General features: G+C 46.6%; 1 protein-coding gene across 1 annotated transcript in view; it reads left to right on the top strand.

The window, feature by feature from the left end:
* Nucleotides 1–206: 206 nt before the first annotated feature.
* The window catches only part of LOC147125360 (uncharacterized), a 40,460-nt gene continuing 20,001 nt past the window's right edge, over nt 207–20,665 (top strand). Inside the window, exons 1-3 of the mRNA XM_086001988.1 lie at nt 207–499; nt 5,176–5,252; nt 16,185–16,317. Of these exons, the coding sequence (XP_085858114.1) occupies nt 471–499; nt 5,176–5,252; nt 16,185–16,317 (239 nt within the window). The 5' untranslated portion in view covers nt 207–470. The remainder of the gene's footprint in view (nt 500–5,175; nt 5,253–16,184; nt 16,318–20,665) is intronic.

The raw sequence follows: 20,665 nt of genomic DNA, 5'->3' as shown, positions 1-20,665 counted from the left end.
AGTTGAACAAACGGTTACAATTGAGCATAAATTGCGACCAGGTCTGGACGTATATGCTTACTAGTGGAGAACAGAATCGTTTCGGTGATCGATATGGTCAATTACACTAGCGTGTCGCCAGGGGCGCGTTTTTATATCGTGGGTCAGTGACTGTTCTTAGATTGACCACTGCAGCAACTCAATGGCAGGGTTGCTGGGTTTGGCGTCCTCACTCTCCACTGTTGCACTCAAGTTGGAGGGAATGGTCTTCACCGTCACTGCAGGTTATTGTGAGGTCACTGTGGGGGCTAAAGGCAGAGCCGGCTCCGAAACTGCGACTGATGTTTGCAACAATTAAACACAGTGTTCTCACTTCATTTGATTCAGGCAGAAGACATTCAGAGCCCTACTTGCACGATTCTGATTCCCGGAGACCCAAGATCATTCAAATGAAGGGTAGCTGATTCCTGGAAAGTTGTCATGGTGTGGAGATGCCGGAGTTGGACTGGGGTGGACAAATGTAAGAAGTCACACAACACCAGGTTATAGTCCAACAGCTTTATTTGAAATCACAAGCTTTGTGAGTTGTGAAAGAGCACAACATTTCAGGTCTGTATGATTCTGGGTAAACGCGAGCTGGATGTCTAAGAGCGATTAGACCCCGACAGTGCGTGGAGTTTGGGTGTCTGTGTCAAGTACGTTTCATAAATGGGTTGCAGCTGCCATTCCCTGTAACATTCAAAGTGCATCATTTTATACTTGTCATTGTTAACTTAGTGACTGCGGATGATATGAGTCACTGTGCTGGGCAGTGTTAAGTATCTTAATTAATGTGCATGTCAAAAACAACCCCCGAGTTAACGATTAGATTGGTACTGATATTAATCCAGCCACTATAGTAAATGGTACAAATCAAAAAAGTGCACTTAAAAAAGCCTTTTAAATTAGTGGCTTCGAAAAGTTAATATCCAAATAAGCAACTTGGCTTGTGTGGGATTTTGCTGTGAACATAATGGAGAGTGTAATAAAAACAGAACATGCTGGAGATACTCAGCAGGTCAGGCAGCATCGGTGAAGAGAGAAACCGGGTTGGTCGATGACCTTTGGTCAGAACTAGAAAAAAGCAGGAAACTGAACCGATTTTTAAGCAAGTGCAGGGGCTGGGAAAGGGGGGGGGGAGGGAAGGAAATAACAAAAGGGAAGGTCTGTGATAGGATGGAAGGCAGGAGAGATTAAGAGACATTAAGAGATATTCAAGGCAAAAGGAGATGGTGATGGGACAGGTTAAGAAACAAAGGATGGCTCTGGGTGAAGTGTGAATTGCGCTGGCAGAATGAAAGACAGCTGCCCTGTGGGAGGGAAGAAAAAAAGACACAGACAAAAAGTGTGGATAAAATATATATATATATATATATATGATAGGGGCTGGGGTTATGATCTGAAATTGTTGAACTCGATGTTGAGTCCAGAAGGCTGTAAAGTGCCTAATTGAAAGATGAGATTCTGTTCCTCGAGCTTACGTTGAGCTTCATTGGAACAGTGTAAGAGGCCGAGGACGGTGAGGTCAGAGTGGGAGTGGAGCGGAGAATTAAAGTGACAGGCCACCGGGAGCTCGGGGTCACCCTTACAGACTGAACGGAGGTGTTCCGCAAAGCATTCACCCAACCTGCGTTTGGTCTCCCCAATGTAGAGGAGACCGCATCGTGAGCAGCGTATGGATAGTGTATTTGCCAATATAACAACCAGCATTGCACTTTTAAAGTAACTCTAGGCTGACACTCCAGTGCAGTGCTGAGGGAGCGCTGCACTGTCAGGGGTGCCGTCTTTCAGATGAACCGATGAACATAAAAGATCCCACGGCACTATTGGGAGAAGAGTAGGAGTGTTCTCCCCGGTGTCCTGGCCGACATTTATCGCTCAACCAACGTGACTAAAATAAAATAGATTGGTCATTAGCGCATTGCTGTTTGTGGGAGCTTGCTGTGCGCAAATTGACTGCTGCGTTTCCTACATCACAACAATGATAACAGGTCAAAAGTATTTCATTGGCTGTGAAGGGCTTTGGGACGACTCGAGGTCGTGAAAGGCGCTATAGAAATGCAAGTTCTTTCCTTTTTTGAAGTGCTTTGGAATGTCCTGTGATAATCTTTTCCCTTTGTTACTGGATTCAAACATTGCTAAAGGCTGTCTCCCACTTTGTGGCCATTCCTATTGATTATACTGTATGGTCAAAGCATAACCTCACCAAATGGAGTGGCCTCTCTTCTTTGACTTGAGCTCGGAAGAATTCCGGTACACTCTGGGTTCCTATTTCCATACCCTTGGAATCAATAATCCAGAAGTCACGGCAAAATGTACTGCTTTTTTAAACTAAGATTGATCAATGAAATCATGTCGTAACTCCGAGTTAAGAGTAAAGCATTCTTTCCAATCTCTGACAGCTGTATCTGTTTAACAACATCTCAATATCTCTGCTCCCCTCACTCACTCCAACCTACCTCACTCTGAACTTTAAGAACTCCGTTCTCGCAGATCCAACCCCAACATTGTCATTAAACCTGCTGACAAGGGTTGTTGTTGTTTGGCGAACCGACCTCTATCTAGCAGAGGCTGAATGCCAACTCTCCGACACCTCCTCCTACCTCCGCCTGCACCATGACCCCACTACCGAACATCAAGCCACTGTTTCCAAGACTGTCACTGACCTCATTTCCTCTGGAGATCTTCTCTCCACGGCCGCCAACCTCATAGTTCCCCAACCCCGCACAGCCCGCTTCTACCTCCTTCCCAAGATCCACAAACAGGACTGCCCTGGTAGACCCATCGTTTCAGCCTGTTCTTGCCCCACAGAACTTATCTCTTCCTATCTCGACTCTTTTTTCTCCCCTTGTCCAGTCTCTTCCCACCTACATCTGCGACTCTTCCGACGCCCTCCGCCACTTTAACATTTCCCAGTTTCCTGGCCCCAACCATCTCCTTTTCACCATGGACGTACAATCACTCTACACCTCCACCCCCCACCAGGATGGCCTGAGGGCGCTCCGCTTCTTCCTTGAACAGAGGCCCAACCAGTCCCCATCCACCACCACCCTCCTCCGCCTGGCTGAACTTGTTCTCACATTGAACAACTTCTCCTTTGACCCCACTCACTTCCTCCAAATTAAAGGTGTTGCCATGGGAACCTGCATGGGATTTTTGGAACACTCTTTGTTCCAGTCCTACTCAGGTCCCCTCCCTCTCCTCTTTCTCCGGTACATTGATGACTGTATCGGTGCCGTTTCCTGCTCTCACCCTGAATTAGAAAATTTCATTCACTTTGCTTCCAATTTCCACCCTTCCCTCGCCTTCACATGGTCCATCTCCGACTCTTCTCTTCCCTTCCTCGACTTCTCTGTCTCCATCTCTGAGGATAGGCTATTGACAAACAATCACTACACGTCCACTGACTCCTACAGCTACCTGAACTACACTTCCTCCCACCCCGCTTCCTGTAAGGACTCTATTCCATTCTCCCAGTTTCTCTGTCTTCGCCGCATCTGCTCTGACGATGCCACCTTCCATACTAGTGCTTCCGACATGTCTTCCTTTTTCCTCAATTGAGGATACCCCTTTACTGTGTTTGACACAGCCCTTGACCGTGTCCGTTCTATTTCCCACACTTCTGCCCTCACCCCTGCCCCTCCCTCCCGGAACCACGATAGAGTTCCCCTTGCCCTCACCTTTCACCCCACCAGCCTCCACATTCAACAGATCATCCTCCCCCATTTCTGCCACCTCCAGTGTGATCCTATCACCAAACACAGCTTTCCCTCATCTCCCCTTTCAGCATTCCGAAGGGACCGCTTCTTCCGCGACACCCTGGTCCACTCCTCTATCACCCCCAACACCCCTTCCCCTTCACCCAGCACCTTCCCGTGCAAGCGCAGGAGCTGCAACACATGCCCTTTTACATCCACCCTTCCCACTGTCCAGGGCCCCAAACACCCCTTCCAGGTGAAACAGCGATTTACTTGTACTCTCCTCTACACTGGGGAGATCAAATGCAGATTGGGTGACCGCTTTGTGGAACACCTCCGTTCAGTCCGTAAGGGTGACCCCGAGCTTCCGGTCGCCTGTCACTTTAATTCTCCATTCCACTCCCACTCTGATCTCTCCATCCTCGGCCTCTTGCACTGTTCCAACGAAGCTCAATGTAAGCTCGAGGAACAGCACCTCATCTTTCGATTAGGCACTTTACAGCCTCCTGGACTCAACATCGAGTTCAACAATTACAGATCATAACCTCGGCCCTATTCTTTTTTTCCATTTATTTTATTTATTTATTTATTTATTTATTTCCTCTCTCCCACATGGCAGCTGTCTTTCATTCTGCCAGTGCCATTTACACTTCATCTAGAGCCATCTTTTGTTTCTTAACTTGTCCCACCTTTTGCCTTGCACCATCTCTTAATCTCTCTTAATCTCTCTTAATCTCTCCTGCCTTCCACCCTATCACAGACCTTCCCTTTTGTTCTTTCCTCCCCTCCCCCCTTTCCTAGCCCCTACCCTTGCTTAAAAACCTGTTCCATCTCCAGCTTTTTCCAGTTCTGACGAAGGATCATCGACCTGAACCTGATACTGCGAATCCGAAATAAAAACAGAAAATGCTGGAAATACTCAGCCGATCAGGCAGCATCTGTGGAGAGAGAAAGAAAGTTAACGTTTCAGGTCGATGACCCTTTTGTTTTGATTGCACCATTTTCCCTGGGAATATGGGTTATATTACTGCACGCGCATTCAGGGCTTCTGTCATCACCGTTCATTCTGTTGATGATCCTGAATAAATACTTTGCTCACCACAATTCAATCTAGCTCATTGAATTAGAAAAAGAAACACTTGAAAGACTTGCATTTATATAGAGCTTGTCATGACCACCGGGCGTCTCAAAGCGCTTTACAGCCAATGAAGTACTTTTTGAAGTGTAGTCACTGTTGTAATGTAGGAGGCAGTTTGGCCTCACTGACCTACAACCACTGGATTGTACGTTTATCTTTTGTATTTGCTTCAGTGGTCTATTTATGTTCTACATTAGTCGATATTTTACTGACTTGCTAAAATGTCTTTGAGGTAGAAGATGGTTGAAGGATTTTGCTTTGTATGTGATGCATGAATCATTGCTGTTTTTGAAGACATTAGCTTTTTTTATTCCTTGTTAGGAATGGATATTTGATGGGGCTCACTGTGAAGACTTGGTTGGTTTCACTGTTGATTGGTTCTACGTTCATCACGACCTGTAAGTATGTTAGTCACCTTGAGAACTTCACCATTTAATGATTTGAAGTTTTGGTGTCTATGAAAGTGACTTGAAATGCACTCTGGCAATACATTGCAATTCTGCATTCAAGTTTAGATACAACAAGGGCACACGCCATTTCTTGTTGTTTAATACTCCCAATTTAAACAACAACTTACATTTATAAAGCGCCTTTAACATAGTAAACAAGGCACTTCACGGAAGTGTTATCGAACAAAATTTGTCACTGAGCCACACACGAGGATATTAGGGCAGAAAGAGGCAGGTTTTAGGGAGCGTCGTAAAGGAGGAGAGAGAGAGGTGGAGAGGTTTAGGGAGGGAATTCCAGAGCTTAGGGCCCAGGCAGCAGAAGGCATGGCCGCCAGTGGTGGAGCGATTAATGAACTGTGTTGTTCCGCAAATGATTTATGGTTACCTTGAGGATAGAGACCCAACTAATGTACAGGTACCTAATCAACAGCAAAGTACAGCTGGATCTATGTTTGCCTCCATGTGTGGTGTTTGTTCAAACAGCTCACAGGCTGGATTTGAAAACATCTGCACTCGAGATAACATCTGCACTCGAGATAACAATCTACATTTTTGAAGCTTCCAGCTGTTAGAAGGAGGGATAATTTAGTAAAGCTTCTCCAAGGAGGGTGATTTATCTGCAGATTAAATTTAAGATTCCACTCAATTCCTTGTTCCAGTCCTAGCCCTCTTCAAAATCCCATTTTAATGTTAACACAAGCAAAACACCGCAGATGCTGGAAATCTGAAACAACAACAGAAAACGCTGGGAACGCTCAGCGGGTCCAGCAGCAACTGTGGAGAGAGACACAGAATTAACGTTTCAGGTCGATGGCCTTTCGTTAGAACTGGAAAAAAGATCATTGACCTGAAACGTTTAGCCCACTTTATCAGCTGGGGCCCAACGGGTAGCTATATAAAAATATAGGTCTTTCTTTCTTGATGCTGCTCGGTAAGAGATGGAGCTCGCATTTATATAATGCTTTTTTATCAAAGCTCTCTGATAGTGCTTTACATAGAATTAAATTACAGGAAACTTTCGATTAACCGGCCCCTAAATAACCGGAACACTCTATCCACCGGCAAAATTCAGGAGTCGGTTCAGGTAACTTTTTTTACTTTTAGTTACTTTTTTTACTCCATTTGCTGCTGTGCAAGGGTGTAGCTGAAGCTGTTGCTAAGCTACAGAGACGCTTGCAACTTGTGCCGATTGTTTTGAAGCTGTTGGGTTTGTTGCTTTATACGGAGCTCTGAGCTCTGTATCTTTTACTATAGCGTTCGGTTATCCGGAATTGTTGATGAACTGGCACCACGTCGGTCCCATCCGTGCCGGATACCAGAAAGTTTCCTGTATATTGTTACAGCTGTGGTTGGTAGGTAAAGGTGGCGGACACATTGACTACAACAAGGCCCCACAATTGCAATGATATGAATGTCCAAATAATCTGTGCCTTGGTGGTATTGCTTGAAGGAGGGATGTTGGCCCAGGGCACAAGTGGTGATTGATGGCAATGATAATTAATGTGATGAGGGTCAGGATAACAGCATTGATGAAGATGGTGGTGGACCTCTTCTGATGTAACCATGGTGGTTGATATGAATCTTGTCATTCATGTGAAAATGACTTATGTAATAATACTGGGCAGCCTGCTGGTGGCGCTGTCCAGGGAGAGTATAAATACTCGGGCATGGGCCCAACTTGTGCAGGACATTCTTTAACAGGAACTAGTGAAGGACACAACTAGATCTCCATGTTGTAAAACAGTTGATTAAAGCCTTGTTTAATACTCAGACCAAGTGCCTAGTAGTTTTCTTATGTCAGTGGTGTTATATGATAATGTCCTTCCTCTGATTAAAAAGGTAAGGGAAATTCCGTGTTGAAAAATTGCTTGCTTCAGAGATTTTATTTGAGCGGGGGTGGGGGCAGTACGGTGAGGGAAAGGGGTCGGCTGGTTGTCTGACACACGTAAAAAACCATCACCGTGTTTACAAATCTCCACACTGAGAAGTCCACGCAGTTAGATTTCAGCCAAAATGATTTGAGGAATTCCAGAGACATGGGCATAGAAATCAATTGATGCCGCCCCCCCCCGCCTCATTTTACAGGCACAAAATGGGAGCCTAAGTGTCCAATATAGCATGCACATTCTGCGCCTGCACGCCATATTGGTAAAGGCGGCAGCCTTTGGTAGGGCGACCATATTTTCCAAACCGAATCCGGGGACACACAGGGTGGGAGCTCAGCAAAGGCAGCCAGGACGGAAAATGTAGCTTATGCAGCGAGGCGAGGCAAAACATTTTTAGCAGCCTATATTTTAACAGTTTTACAGATACAGTTCCAATGCAAAACCAATGTGCGTATAATTACCGCGGATGTGACGTCACACTATTGAAGCGCATTCAGACACTGTTTATAAATAATACAATAATCGAAATGGAAAATACTGAGTGGCATCTTGAACATAATACAGATGTTTCTTTTCCAGTTGGTCGTAAATATGGAAAATCTTTTTGGAGCTGGTTCTTAAAGCAGCAATTACGCTTTATTCACCACCATTTTCAATTCACACTGAATCTCGAAGCTTGCATGTGCTCTACGTCATACGCCATTCAGTGAGCGTCGTAGCTATGGCAACCGCAGTAGTGCTCTACCTTCTATGTTATAGTCAGTCAGTGTGCTCCCAGGAACATGTGACGGCTCTGGGAAGGGAGAGAGGGAGGGAGGGAGGGGGGGGATTGTTGTTGATTTTTGTTATTTTTGATGCAAAAAGCAGCGGCTGAACTTTCCACCTGAATAGTGCGGCCGCTGTTCGCAGCACCTGCTGGCCCCAATCACCGGCTCCTCCCCCTCCTCACAGCCCGACACTTACCCGCACCTTCCGAGGCCTCAGATGTCCCGGGACATCCACACCGCTCAGCTCCAGCCGCTGCTCATTAATCTGGTTACCAGCGTCCCCCATTACTCGGACATTGTGGCCCCGGGGCCGTTTTCTCTTCAAACAGATTTCACAGGAAAACTGCATGTGATCTGGGGCCTATCCAGGGATTGGGTGGTTGGAGTTGGGGTTGGTGGACTGGGGGATTGGGGCGAAGCTTGCACACTGCGGCCACAGAGCGCGATCTCTGCATAAATTACAGCCCCTCAGTGAGTCCACCCCTTCTACTGGTTGGAAACAGGAGGTTGATATTCCTCCCACCAATCGGAACCCGCTCCGCCGCACAGCCCCGCCCACATTATTGACCGGCCGTAGGTCAGCTGGGAGTCAGGTGGCTCCTGATTTGAACCCGTGCGTATTCGGGGATGAGTTTCGTGAACTGGGGACATTGTTTGCCCGGGGACACAGTACCTCATCTGGCAACTGTCCCCGGAAAACGGGGATGTATAGTTACCCAAGCCTTTGGCCTTTTTCATGTGCAAATAAGGAGCCTGTTCAAGGCTTCCTGCCTGAAATTGGGCTGCAGTCGGAATAACGAGGTCGACATGCAGCCTTAAAGGGGCCACCACCAAAAAGGTAAGTTTTTTTTTGTTTTAACATATACTTACCTGACTGTGGAGCCAAGAGGAGTGGGAGCGTTCCTCCCGGATCCACAGCAGTCCCAAAGACCGTTGCCGGCCCCTGCTCGGCCCCCGATCGCCTCCCTCGCTCCCTCTCATTCCTACCAGGACCCACCCGAGGGCTGCTGCTGGGGAGTCAGTCGGCCCAACATCGTCCTCGTGGAACCGGCGAGCTGTCTCTGGAGGCCCGATTGGCGTCTGCAGCTCGCCGGAATTAGGCTGATGTGATGAGGCTCGATTTCGGGTGGACTTCGGGCCTCTGGCTTCTGACCCACCTATTTCAGGCCCGAAAACGGGCCGAACGTATTTCCACCCCATGAACTTGCTACCTCAGCTTTTGTCAAAGTAAGTAAATAAACCTTTTTAAAATAGTATATCATTCCCATTGGTGAATTAGTTTCCTTTTGCTAAAATGTTTTATATTTCCAGTCATGATGCGTATTTTAATTTCAATTAGGCTTTAGTTTTGCTACTCATTCTTAAAATCAAAGTAATTCAAAAAAGGAATGAGCTGTGAATTGGGTAAATCGAATCCAAGCTGACCTAACATTTGCAATGGGAAACTGAGTATGTTACAGGATATTATTGGTGCTGGTCTAGAAGAGTATGGAAGTCAGAATGTCGTTTGCATCTATTGGAATTCTTTTGAGAAATAAGTTAATACACAAAGGCTATCCAGTAGAGATTATAGGCTAGATTTTCGGGGAGCCGTCAGGCGGGGTTTCAGGCGTGTGGGGGGGGGGGGGGGGGGGGGAAATCCCGACTTTGGGGGTCCCGACACCATCCCGCCCAAAACCCTGCCCCATGTACGTTTCAGGGGCGGCGGGTACCCGCCCTGCACTGGGACCCGCCGAAACCAGGTGGGAAGGGATTAGTGCCAATTAACTGCCTGTTAACAGGTAGTTAACGTGCAGTTTTTAGCCTAATCCCTATTTTGAGGGGTTTGCGTGTGGGTTTCCCGACGGCTCCAAACCACGCCAGGTTGGAGCGGCGGGCCGTCGGGTTGAAGGAATTGATGGGGTCGTGATGTTGGCGCTCAGGTGAGTGATGGGTGCATGAGTGCAAAGGTAAGTGTGTTTGGTGTGTGTAAAGTGTGTAAAGAACTTTTACTTACCTTTACTTACCTTCACAGCCTTTCTTCCTCTAGGCGTCGGGAGCGCTTCACTCAGCCGGAACTTAAAGCTGAGTGGCTGCGATCTGTGAAAAGTGACAGCCTTCAGCTTTTAGTGCTGCTGAGATTTCTAACTGAGTCTGTGTAGAAGGACTCAGGTTAGAGGTCAGAGTGTCAGTGTTTGACAGCTTCAAACAGCTGTGAGACACTGATATTTCATCTGTCAGAAATCTTGACAGATGAAATTGCAGTCTGTGACGTCACCTGTTGCCGGGTGGCCCTTAATTGGCCTGCTGAGCCTGCTGGGCGGGCTCAACAAGGTCAATCAAGGGAAAATCGCGCGGATTGGCCGGACGTCGAAGTAGGCGGGTCAGAAACCCGAAAGGGGAAGTCCCGCCTTCTTCCCGACAGGTTCCACAAAATCGACCCCAATGTACTTCGATTTTCAGATGTCATTGGATAAAGTTAAGCAGATGAGGCTTAAAAAGGAAGATTAAGGAATTAGTGACAGTTAGGGGAGAAAATTGCAGGGCTATTGGGAAAGAGTAGGACTAATTGGATAGCTCTACCAAAGAACTGGCACGATGGGCCGAATGGCCTCCTTCTGTGCTGTAAGATTCTGTGATTCTATAAGGTACTAAATTGAAAACTTGCTTGGCAGCGATATTATTTCCAAGACTGCTGTGCACCCCCAATTGCTTATACTATTCCTAAGCAATGCGGAGGCAATTACTTCTGGCAATGTAAAATGAGAGCAAGCTGTACGACCAGGTGAGTAGTGTCAGAGAGGATGATACAGTTCAAAGTGAGCTGGACAAATGAATGTGATGAAGAAAGGTGCGGTACACTGGTTACAGGTGACTTGTAACGTGGCTAACTCTGCCCTGTTTTACAAGGTGAAAAAGCTTCTGTGATATTGCTGCCCAATAGTCTAACATCAATACTGGGTGAAGTAGTGGTATTACAGGGTGTGTTAGTCCAGTGGTTACATTACTGAAGTAGAGAACACACCCCAATCTACATCGAAGGGGCTGAGGTGGAGAGGGTCAGCAGCTTCAAATTCCTGGGTGTATTCATTACGGAGGACTTAACGTGGTCCCATCACATCGACGTCACAACCAAGAAGGCATGCCAATGCCTGTTCTTCCTCAGGAGACTGAAGAAATTTGGAATGGCCCCCCAGATTCTCACCAACTTCTACCGGTGCACCATCGAGAGTATCCTGTCTGGCTGCATCACTACCTGGTATGGCAACTGCACCGCCAGAGACCGCAAGGCTCTACAGATGGTGGTAAAAGCTGCACAACATACTATAGGAATTAAACTACCTGCTGTGCAGGATATCTACCCCGAGAGGTGCCGGGGGAAGGCCCTGAGAATCATTAAAGACGCGAGCCACCCCAGCCACAACCTCTTCGCCCTGCTCCCGTCCGGTAAGAGATACCGAAGCATACGGTCTCGCACCAGCAGGTTTCGAAACAGCTTCTACCCCCAGGCCATAAGACTCATGAATGAATAATTTATTATTATTTATTACTGTTTTATTTATTACTGTATTTCTGTTAGTATTTTTATCATTGTTATGCCATATTTATTCCAATGTTGGGAGGACTCGTAAAAATCAACATTTCATTCTGCAGTACACACGTCTGCTGCATATATGACAAATAAAATTGAATTGAATTGAATTGAATTGAACATGAGTTCAAATCCCACCATGAGAAAGGGAATTCGTCAAATTAGAATTTATTAAAGATAAATGTGGAAGTAAAATGTTGGTATCGGTTACATCGAGACTGCAGCACAGAAACAGGCCATTTGGCCCAACTGATCTGTGCTGGCGTTTATGCTCCGCACGAGCCTCCTCCCACCTCCTATCAGCGTATCCTTCCATGAGTTAGATATATTTCTTAAGGCTAAAGGGATCAAGGGATATGGGGAGAAAGCAGGGACCGGGTACTGAATTTGAATGATCAGCCAGGATCTCATTAAATGGTGGAGCAGGCTCGAGGGGCCGAATGGCCTACTCCTGCTCCTATCTTCTATGTTTCCTTTCTCACTCATGTTTACCGAACTTCCTCTTAAATACGTCTATACTATTCGCCTCAACTACTCCCTGTGGTAGCGAGTTCCACATTCTCACCACTCTGTGGGTAAAGAACGTGAAAGTGATCACGAAGCTGTTGGTGTGTCATTCAAACCCAACTAATGTCCTTTTAGGAAAGGGAACCTGCGATAGTCTGGTCTATATGAGACTCCAGTCCCACACCAATGTGGTTGACTCTTAACTGCCCTCTGAGGTGGCCGAGCAAGGCACACAACCTGTCTTGGTGGGATTTGAACTTGCATTCTCTGGATTACTAGACCAGTAACATAAGCACTATACTACCACAGTTGTATGTAGCCACTATTTCAGTGCAACTGGGGATGGGCAATAAATGTTGGCCTTGCCAGCAATGCCCGCATCCTGAGAATGAATTTTTAACGATTGGTAGATAAAGATCTGTGCCTTTCTTGGCACCCTACGAAGGGCCCATCGAGGCACCCGTCACTGCCTCATTACACGCAGCATACCCAACTGTCCCATCCTACTCTCTCGCCAACCTTCCTGCCCAGCGCACCCACTGGGGGCAAATCTTGCCAATCTCCTCCCCATCCAACTCATCCCCCCCCCTGCACTGACCCTGTGGATGCTGGCAGTGGGGCAGCCATCACCGACCCTCTCCGCATCTCCCTCCAGAATGTCTGTTCACTTGCGAACAAGGCCCTTGCCATCCATGAGCTTATCGTGGATGATTGCTTCGACATTATGGCCCTGACGGAAACTTGGTTGAGGGATGATGACACCTTACCCTTAAATGAAGCGCCTCTGCCTGGCTATACCTTCCACCACTTGCCCCGCTCAGACCGCCGTGGTGGCAGTGTGGCTCTCATCACCAAATCACAGCTTGGTCTGTCCCCCTACTCCTCTGGCACTTTCTCCTCCTTTGAGCATCTCACCTTATTCCACCCCTCTCACCTCTCATTTAAAATCCTTGTTCTCTACCGCCCACCCAAGTAACATAAACATTTTATTACTGAGATATCTTTACTGCTTTCCTCCCTCAGTGTCTGCACCAAACGACTTCTCATTCTCGGTGATTTCAACCTCCATCTCAAATCATCATGTTCTCTCTCCTCTGAGTTCACTAGCCTCCTATCCTCCTTTAATCTCTCCCTCCATGTAAACTCCCCAACCCATATTCACAGCCACCCCCTCGACCTTGCCATCTCTCGTGGCCTCGCTACTCCCATCATGTCAATTGCAGATAAGGCCAGCTCTGACTATTTCCTCGTATCGCTCTGCACCCACATCCCCCTTCCAGCCTCCACCCCCAACCCTACTTCCTTCTGTGTCCGCCCCTGGAAAAAACTCTCTCCCAACTCTCTTACAACTGCACTTATGAAATCCCAACTGTCCAGCCTCTGGCCCTCCATTTACCGTGACATTTCTGCAGCTACTGATCTGCTCAACCACGCCCTAGTCCCTACTAAAACAATTACCCTCTCTCACCCTGGCCATTCCCCCTGGTACGGCTCTCAACTTTGCTCCCTTAAGTCCAAGGGATGCAGAATTGAACGGATATGGTGGACAACTGGTCTAGCCATTCACCGCCAGATCTGGCTGGAACACATAAAGCATTATCGGGCCCTGCTCTCGTCTGCCAAAACTGCTCACTATTCCAGAATCATTCTGGAATGCAAAGATAAACCCCATCTCCTATTCTCTACTGCTAACCATCTTCTTAAACCCCTCTCCCCTGTCTCCTCCACCCTCACCTCCGATAACAAGTGTGAGGAGCTCATGGACTTCTTTGTCTCTAAGATTGAGACCATCTGTTCAGCCACTTCCTTTTCTTCCCCTAGCCCACTGAACCAAACTTCCTCTAAGTTTCCCTCTTGCCCGAGCCCTGAACTCACATCCTTCTCCAGTTTCTCTCCGATCTCCCGTCATGATATTTCCGCGCTCATCTTGTCTATGAGACCCACCTCCTGCTCCCACCAAACTGCTGACCACCCAACTTCATTTTCTGGCTCCTATGTTAGCTGATATTGTTAATGGTTCTCTCTCCTCAGGTACTGTCCCCTTCTCCCTCAAATCTGCCATCATCGCCCCTCTCAAAAAAAAAAAAACCTTGATCCCTCCGTCCTTGCAAACTACCGCCCCATCTCCAACCTCCCTTTCTTCTCAAGTCCTTGAACGTGTTGTCGCCTCCCAAATCCGTGCCCATCTTTCCCGCAATTCCATGTTTGAATCCCTCCAATCAGGTTTCCGCCCTTGCCACAGTACCGAAACGGCTCTCATCAAAGTCATAAATGACATCCTTTGTGACTGTGACAAAGGTAAACTATCCCTCCTCATCCTTCTTGACTTGGCTGCAACCTTTGACACAGTTGACCACTCCATCTTTCTCCAACGCCTCTCCACCGTCATCCAACTGGGTGGGACTGCACTCGCCTGGTTCCATTCTTATCTACCTAATCATAGCCAGAGAATCGCCTGCAATGGCTTCTCTTCCCACTCCCGCATCGTTACCTCTGGTGTCCCCCAAGGATCTATCCTTGGCCCCCTCCTATTTCTCATCTACATGTTGCCCCTTGGTGACATCATCCGAAAACACAGTGTCAGTTTCCACATGTACGCTGACGACACCCAGCTCTACCTCACCACCACTTCTCTCGACCCCTCCACGGTGTCTAAATTGTCAGACTGCTTGTCCGACATACAGTTCTGGATGAGCAAAAATGTTCTCCAATTAAATATTGGGAAGACCAAAGCCATTGTTTTCGGTCCCCGCCACAAACTCCGTTCCCTCGCCACTGACTCCATCCCTCTCCCTAACATCTGTCTGAGGCTGAACCACACTGTTCGCAACCTTGGTGTCATATTTGACCCTGAAATGAGCTTCCGACCACATATCCGCAGCATAACAAAGACCGCCTACTTCCACCGCCGTAACATCGCCCGTCTCCGCTCTTGCCTCAGCTCATCTGCTGCTGAAACCCTCATCCATGCCTTTGTTACCTCTAGACTTGACTATTCCAACACACTCCTGGCTGGCCTCCCACATTCCACCCTACGTAAACTTGAGGTAATCTAAAACTCGGCTGCCCGTGTCCTAACTCGCACCAAGCCCCGTTCACCCATCACCCCCTGTGCTCGTTGACCTACATTGGCTCCCGGTTAAGCAGCGCCTCAATTTCAAAATTCTCATCCTTGTTTTCAAATATTTCCATGGCCTCACCCCTCCCTATCTCTGTAATCTCCTTCAGCCTCGCAACCCCCTGAGATATCTGCGCTCCTCTAATTCTGGCCTCTTGAGCATCCCTGATTATAATTGCTCAACCTTTGCTCGTCATGCCTTCTGTTGCCTGGGCCCTAAACTCTGGAATTCCCTCCCTAAACCTCTCTGCCTCGCTACCTCTCTTTCCTCTTTTAAGACGCTCCTTAAAACCTACCTCTTTGACCAAGCTTTTGGTCACCTGCCCTAATTTATCCTTATGTGGATCATAGAAACATAGAAGATAGGAGCAGGAGTAGGCCATTCGGCCCCTTGAGCCTGCTCCGCCATTCAATGAGATCATGGCTGATCATCCAAATTCAGTACCCTGTCCCTGCCTTCTCTCCATATCCCTTGATCCCTTTAGCCTTAAGAAATATATCTAACTCCTTCTTGAATATATTTACTGAATTGGCCTCTACGGCCTTCTGTGGTAGAGAATACCACAAGTTCACCACTCTCTGGGTGAAGAAATACCCCCTCATCTCTGTCCTAAATGGCTTACCCCTTATCTTTAGACTGACCCCTGGTTCTGGACTCCTGAACATCGGGAACATCTTCCAGCATCTAGCCTGTCTAGTCCTGTTAGAATTTTATAAGTTTCAATGAGATCCCCTCTCATTCTTCTAAACTCCAGCGACTGTCAAATTTGTTGTCTTAAAATACTCCAGTGCAGCGCCTTGGGACGTTTTACTATGTTAAAGGCGCTATATAAATACAAGTAGTTGTTCTTGTTGTAGGATGGGGTGTACCTGCATCGGAATATCATGTGATCCGGCTATGAATTTTCCATCCATTCTGGAATGCCAGGGAGTAACATCACCTCACATTTGAACTCTCCTTAGATCTAAAGACTCATGAAGCCAAGTGTGCCTGTTTTTGACTTGTGGCTTATTCTAAAACCGATTTTCCAGGTTCCATTACAGCAAAGAAGTTATGGTTGTCTAATCGGGAAGAAGAACCTCCTGAAGACCGTGCGTGGAGTTTACAGCAGGTTTACCAGAGCAGCGATTACAAATGCCTTCAAAAATATATTTCTTCCACTCTGTAAGTATGGATTTTGTAATCATGTGAAGAATTAGATGAAATTATATAACTTCATTTCAACTGTTTTAAAATGAAAAAATGAAGCCTCTGATGGGTAATTTTTGCCATTGTTACTTTATGCTAATTAGAGAGAAAGACTTGCATTTGTATAGCGCCTTTCGCAACCTCAGGATGTCCCAAATCACTTTACCAAAGTACTTTTTGAAGTGTAGTCACTGTTGTAATGTAGGAAACGCAGCAGCCAATTTGCTTTTTTAGTGATGTTGGTTGAGGGATAAATTTGACCAGGACACCGGGGAGAACTCCCCCTGCTCTTTTCGAAATAGTGGCCGTGGGCTCTTTTACGTCCACCTGAGAGAGCAGACGGGGGCCTCGGTTTAACGTCTCACCCGAAAGACGGCACCTCCGACAGTGCAGCGCTCCCTCAGCACTGCACTGGGAGTGTCAGCCTAGATTTTGTGCTCAAGTCTCTGGAGTGGGACTTGACTCAGAGGTGAGAGTGCTGCCCACTGAGCCACTGCCGTATGCTGTGCCTATTGCAGACTGTTAGATTTATGTATATTACGCTAAGTCATGCTGTGGGAAAATGTCTGCACATTTCTACTTCAAACACTGCAGTTAAATTCAACAATCCTACATTATAAAACAAATGGAAAGGAAATTTATAATTGCCTCTTGGTTTATCTGACCTTGGTGAACTGGCTTCTCACCTAATGCAAGTCTTTACAAGACTCTGCCAATCTACAGAAACTCCCTTCAACAGTTGGATTCTAACTGACATTAGGATGCATCTATTTAGACACATCCTCGCAGAGAATACCTGATCAGTGACCTAACAGATCAGATTAAATGCAGCTCCATCATAACCGCTGGAGCCATGCTCTCGATCCCAGACTACCAATGAGCAATGCCACAGGGGATTAGCGAGTGCATTTTAAGAATTGTGAGCACACAGAGCTGCTGCAAATGATAAAGGAACGGCATGTTTACCCCATCCGGATTGTGAACACTGCCTGCAGTTTGTGACCCATATCTAAGGGTGAGCTCATTAATTCCCCGAAATCAAACCGCATCAGTACTCGAAATAAAATGCTGTCCCTGAAATTCCGCGGGGGGTTCTCCCATTCATCTGTGTAATTGCGGAAACCCCCCAGGGAACTGGCAGAGATGGGAAGAACCCCAATGAAATTTCAGGGCCGCTATTTTCTAAAAATATTTTGTTATTTTAAATTTTATTTCCTTTTTTTCCAAATTGACCCTGGTGCTCCAATCCCTTCATGTCCTCACTCCTCCCTATCTCTGTACCCTCCTCTAGCCCGACACTTCCCCTTCCGTGAACACTCTTTTCTCCTCTGCCTCTTGTGCATTCCCCACCCCCTCCGACACCGCCCCCCCCCCCCTCCGGCCACTCGCCACCCCCCCCCCCCCAACCCCCGGCCACTCGCCACCCGCTACCCCCATTAGCTTCACCACTGGTACCCCTGCTTTCAGCAACCTGCGCCCCATGCTTTGGAATTCGCTGCCTATCTCCCACTCCTCCTTTTAAAACCCTCTTTCAATACTCCTTCCTTATCTCTCTCTTTTTGTTTTACCACGCTTCTGTGAAGCAATCCTCGTTAAAGGCACTCTATAAATGCAGCTTGTTGTTTTCTCGTTAAGTCGCCCAATAAGTATTTGTACCGGTTTATACTGGTATTTTAATTCATGTGCCACTTGTGTTTCTTGGTTATGTATCGTCGAGTTGCAATTATTATTCATTTTTTTTAAACTTTCTCCTCCCCCCCCCCGCCCCCCCTCTAAATTTGCATGCCTATTCTCCCCTCCTCTCCCCAAGGCATTGGTTCATCTGGGGTACAGTTTCACAGACACCGCTCACCTTCTGGTACCTCACCCAATGATCATTCTTGACATGGCAGTGTTGACAGTAAGTGTCTGCTACTAGACTATGAGGGGCTCACAACAAACCTGATCCTGTCTGCTGTCTGTCTCTTTCTTTCTCACTCTCTTTCTTTCTCTTTCTATCTCTCTTTCTCTCTCTTTTTTCTCTCTTTCGCTCTCTTTTCTCTCTTTTACTCTCTCTTTTTCTCTCCCTTTTCCCCTCTCTCTCTTTTTCTCTCTCTCTTTCTCTCTCTCTCTTTCTCTCTCTCTTTCTCTCTCTCTCTTTCTCTCTCTTTCTCTTTCTCTTTCTCTTTCTCTCTCTTTTCTCTCTCTCTTCCTCTCTCTCTCTTCCTCTCTCTCCCTCTCTCTCCCTCTCTCTCTTTCTCTCTCTTTCTCTCTCTTTCTCTCTCTTTCTCTCTCTCTTTCTCTCTCTTTCTCTCTCGTTCTCTCTCGTTCTCTCTCGTTCTCTTTTTTCTCTCTTTCTCTCTCTTTTTCTTTCTCTCTCTCTCTCTCTCCTTTTTTCTCTCTCTCTCTTTTTCTCTCTTCCTCGCTCTCTTCCTCGCTCTCTCACTCGCTCGCTCTCTCCCTCGCTCTCTCCCTCGCTCTCTCACTCGCTCTCTCACTCGCTCTCCCTTTTCCCCTCTCTCTCTTTCACATTTTCTTCCGAGGATCAGTCGATAGTGAGCAGTAGTGGGCAGCTGCCTGGTCTGTCGGGTCAGCATCTCATTGGACAGTGAGTGTGTATTGAAACCACTGAACCTTATAACAATTTATTACGTACACTTTACATTTTATTTTCATTTAGCATGTAACCCTTATGCAAAAAATCTTAAAGCTTGTACTCTGGAAGATGAAACCAATAAGACAGTTTGTCTGCGTAAAGGATGTTGTTTTAAGGACAGAACTGTGAAGCCATGTTACCATCTAACAATAAATAGTAAGTCAATTTACAAAGGGTAGGTTATTTTACGAGTGCCTTTACTATGTTTTGTATTTATGTAAGATTACATTGGATATACGGCACAGAAACAGGCCATTCGGCCCAACCAGTCCATGCCGGCGTTTATGCTCCACTTGAGCCTCCTCCCGACTTTCCTCATCTAACTCTATCAGCTTAACCCTTTATTCCCTTCTCCCTCATATACTTATCTAGCTTCACCTTAAATTCATCTATACTATTCGCCTCACCCACTCCCTGTGGTAGCAAGTTCCACATTCTCACCACTCTCTGGGTAAAGAAGTTTCTTCTGAATTCCTTATTTGATTTTTTTTTATTCGTTCATGGGATGTGGGCGTCGCTGGCAAGACCAGCATTTATTGCCCTAACCTAATTACCCTTGAGAAGGTGGTGGTGGGCCGCCTTCTTGAACCGCTGCAGTCCGTGTGGTGAAGGTGCTCCCACAGTGCTGTTAGGGAGGGAGTTCCAGGATTTTGACCCAGCGATGATGAAGGAACGGCCGATATATTTCCAATTCAGGATGGTGGGGAACTTGGAGGTGATGGTGTTCCAATGCGCCTGCTGCCCTTGTCCTTCTAGGTGGTAGAGGTCGTGGGTTTGGGAGGTGCTGCCGAAGAAATTTGATTTCTTGGTGAGGGTCTTATATTGATGGCTTCTAGTTTTACGTTTCCCACAAAATAGTTCACCAAACATTATCAGTAAGATTATTCTGGGTTAAACCATTCAATATAATTACAAGCTGGTAGTATGTTAAGCTTCAAAATGATGGGTAGGAATGTTGGTACTAGTGATTGACATTCACAGTTCCTGTCTTTACTCTTTCACAGTAATTTTGTTGTTGAATCAACAACAACAAAGTATATTTATGTAGCACTTTTAATATAATAAAAGGTCCCAAGGCGTTTCACAGTTGTGTTTTCAAACAAAATTTGACACCGTGCCACATAAGGAGATAGTAGGGCAGGTGACCAAAAGCTTGGCCAAAGAGGTAAGTTTTAAGGAGCGTCTTAAAGGAGGAAAGAGAGGTAGAGAGGTTTAGGGAAGGAATTCCGTAGCTCAGGGCCCAGGCAGCTGAAGGCACGGCTGCCAATGGTGGACCGATTAAAATTGGGGATGCTCAAGAGGCCCGACTGGAGGAGTGCAAATATCTCGGTGGGGTTTTGGGGCTGGCAGAGGTTACAGAGATAGGGAGGGACGAGGCCATGGAGGGATTTGAAAAAAAGGATGAGAATTTTAACATTTAAACTGTAGTATTGGTAAAATAAATGGTAAATCTGTAGTGTAATACTAAATAGATAGTCTGAAGCACTATGTCAAGTCTAGTAGAATGGTTGAAACCAGCACAGGGTCCCAGTTCTAATGCCTTATGATGTTTGAAACTGTCCTAATTACTTAGAATTTACAGCACAGAAACAGGCCATTCAGCCCAACTGGTCTATACCTTCCTCCATCTCACTCTTATCAACATATCATTCTATATCCTTGTATTCAATTTCCCCTTCATGGACTTGT

This window comes from Somniosus microcephalus, chromosome 1 (genome assembly GCF_052327205.1).
Source record: "Somniosus microcephalus isolate GS21.2 chromosome 1, FLI_Smic_1.0, whole genome shotgun sequence".
Taxonomy (NCBI): domain Eukaryota; kingdom Metazoa; phylum Chordata; class Chondrichthyes; order Squaliformes; family Somniosidae; genus Somniosus; species Somniosus microcephalus.
Note: the sequence above shows the minus strand (reverse complement) of the source record. Positions and strands in the feature narration are given on the sequence as shown.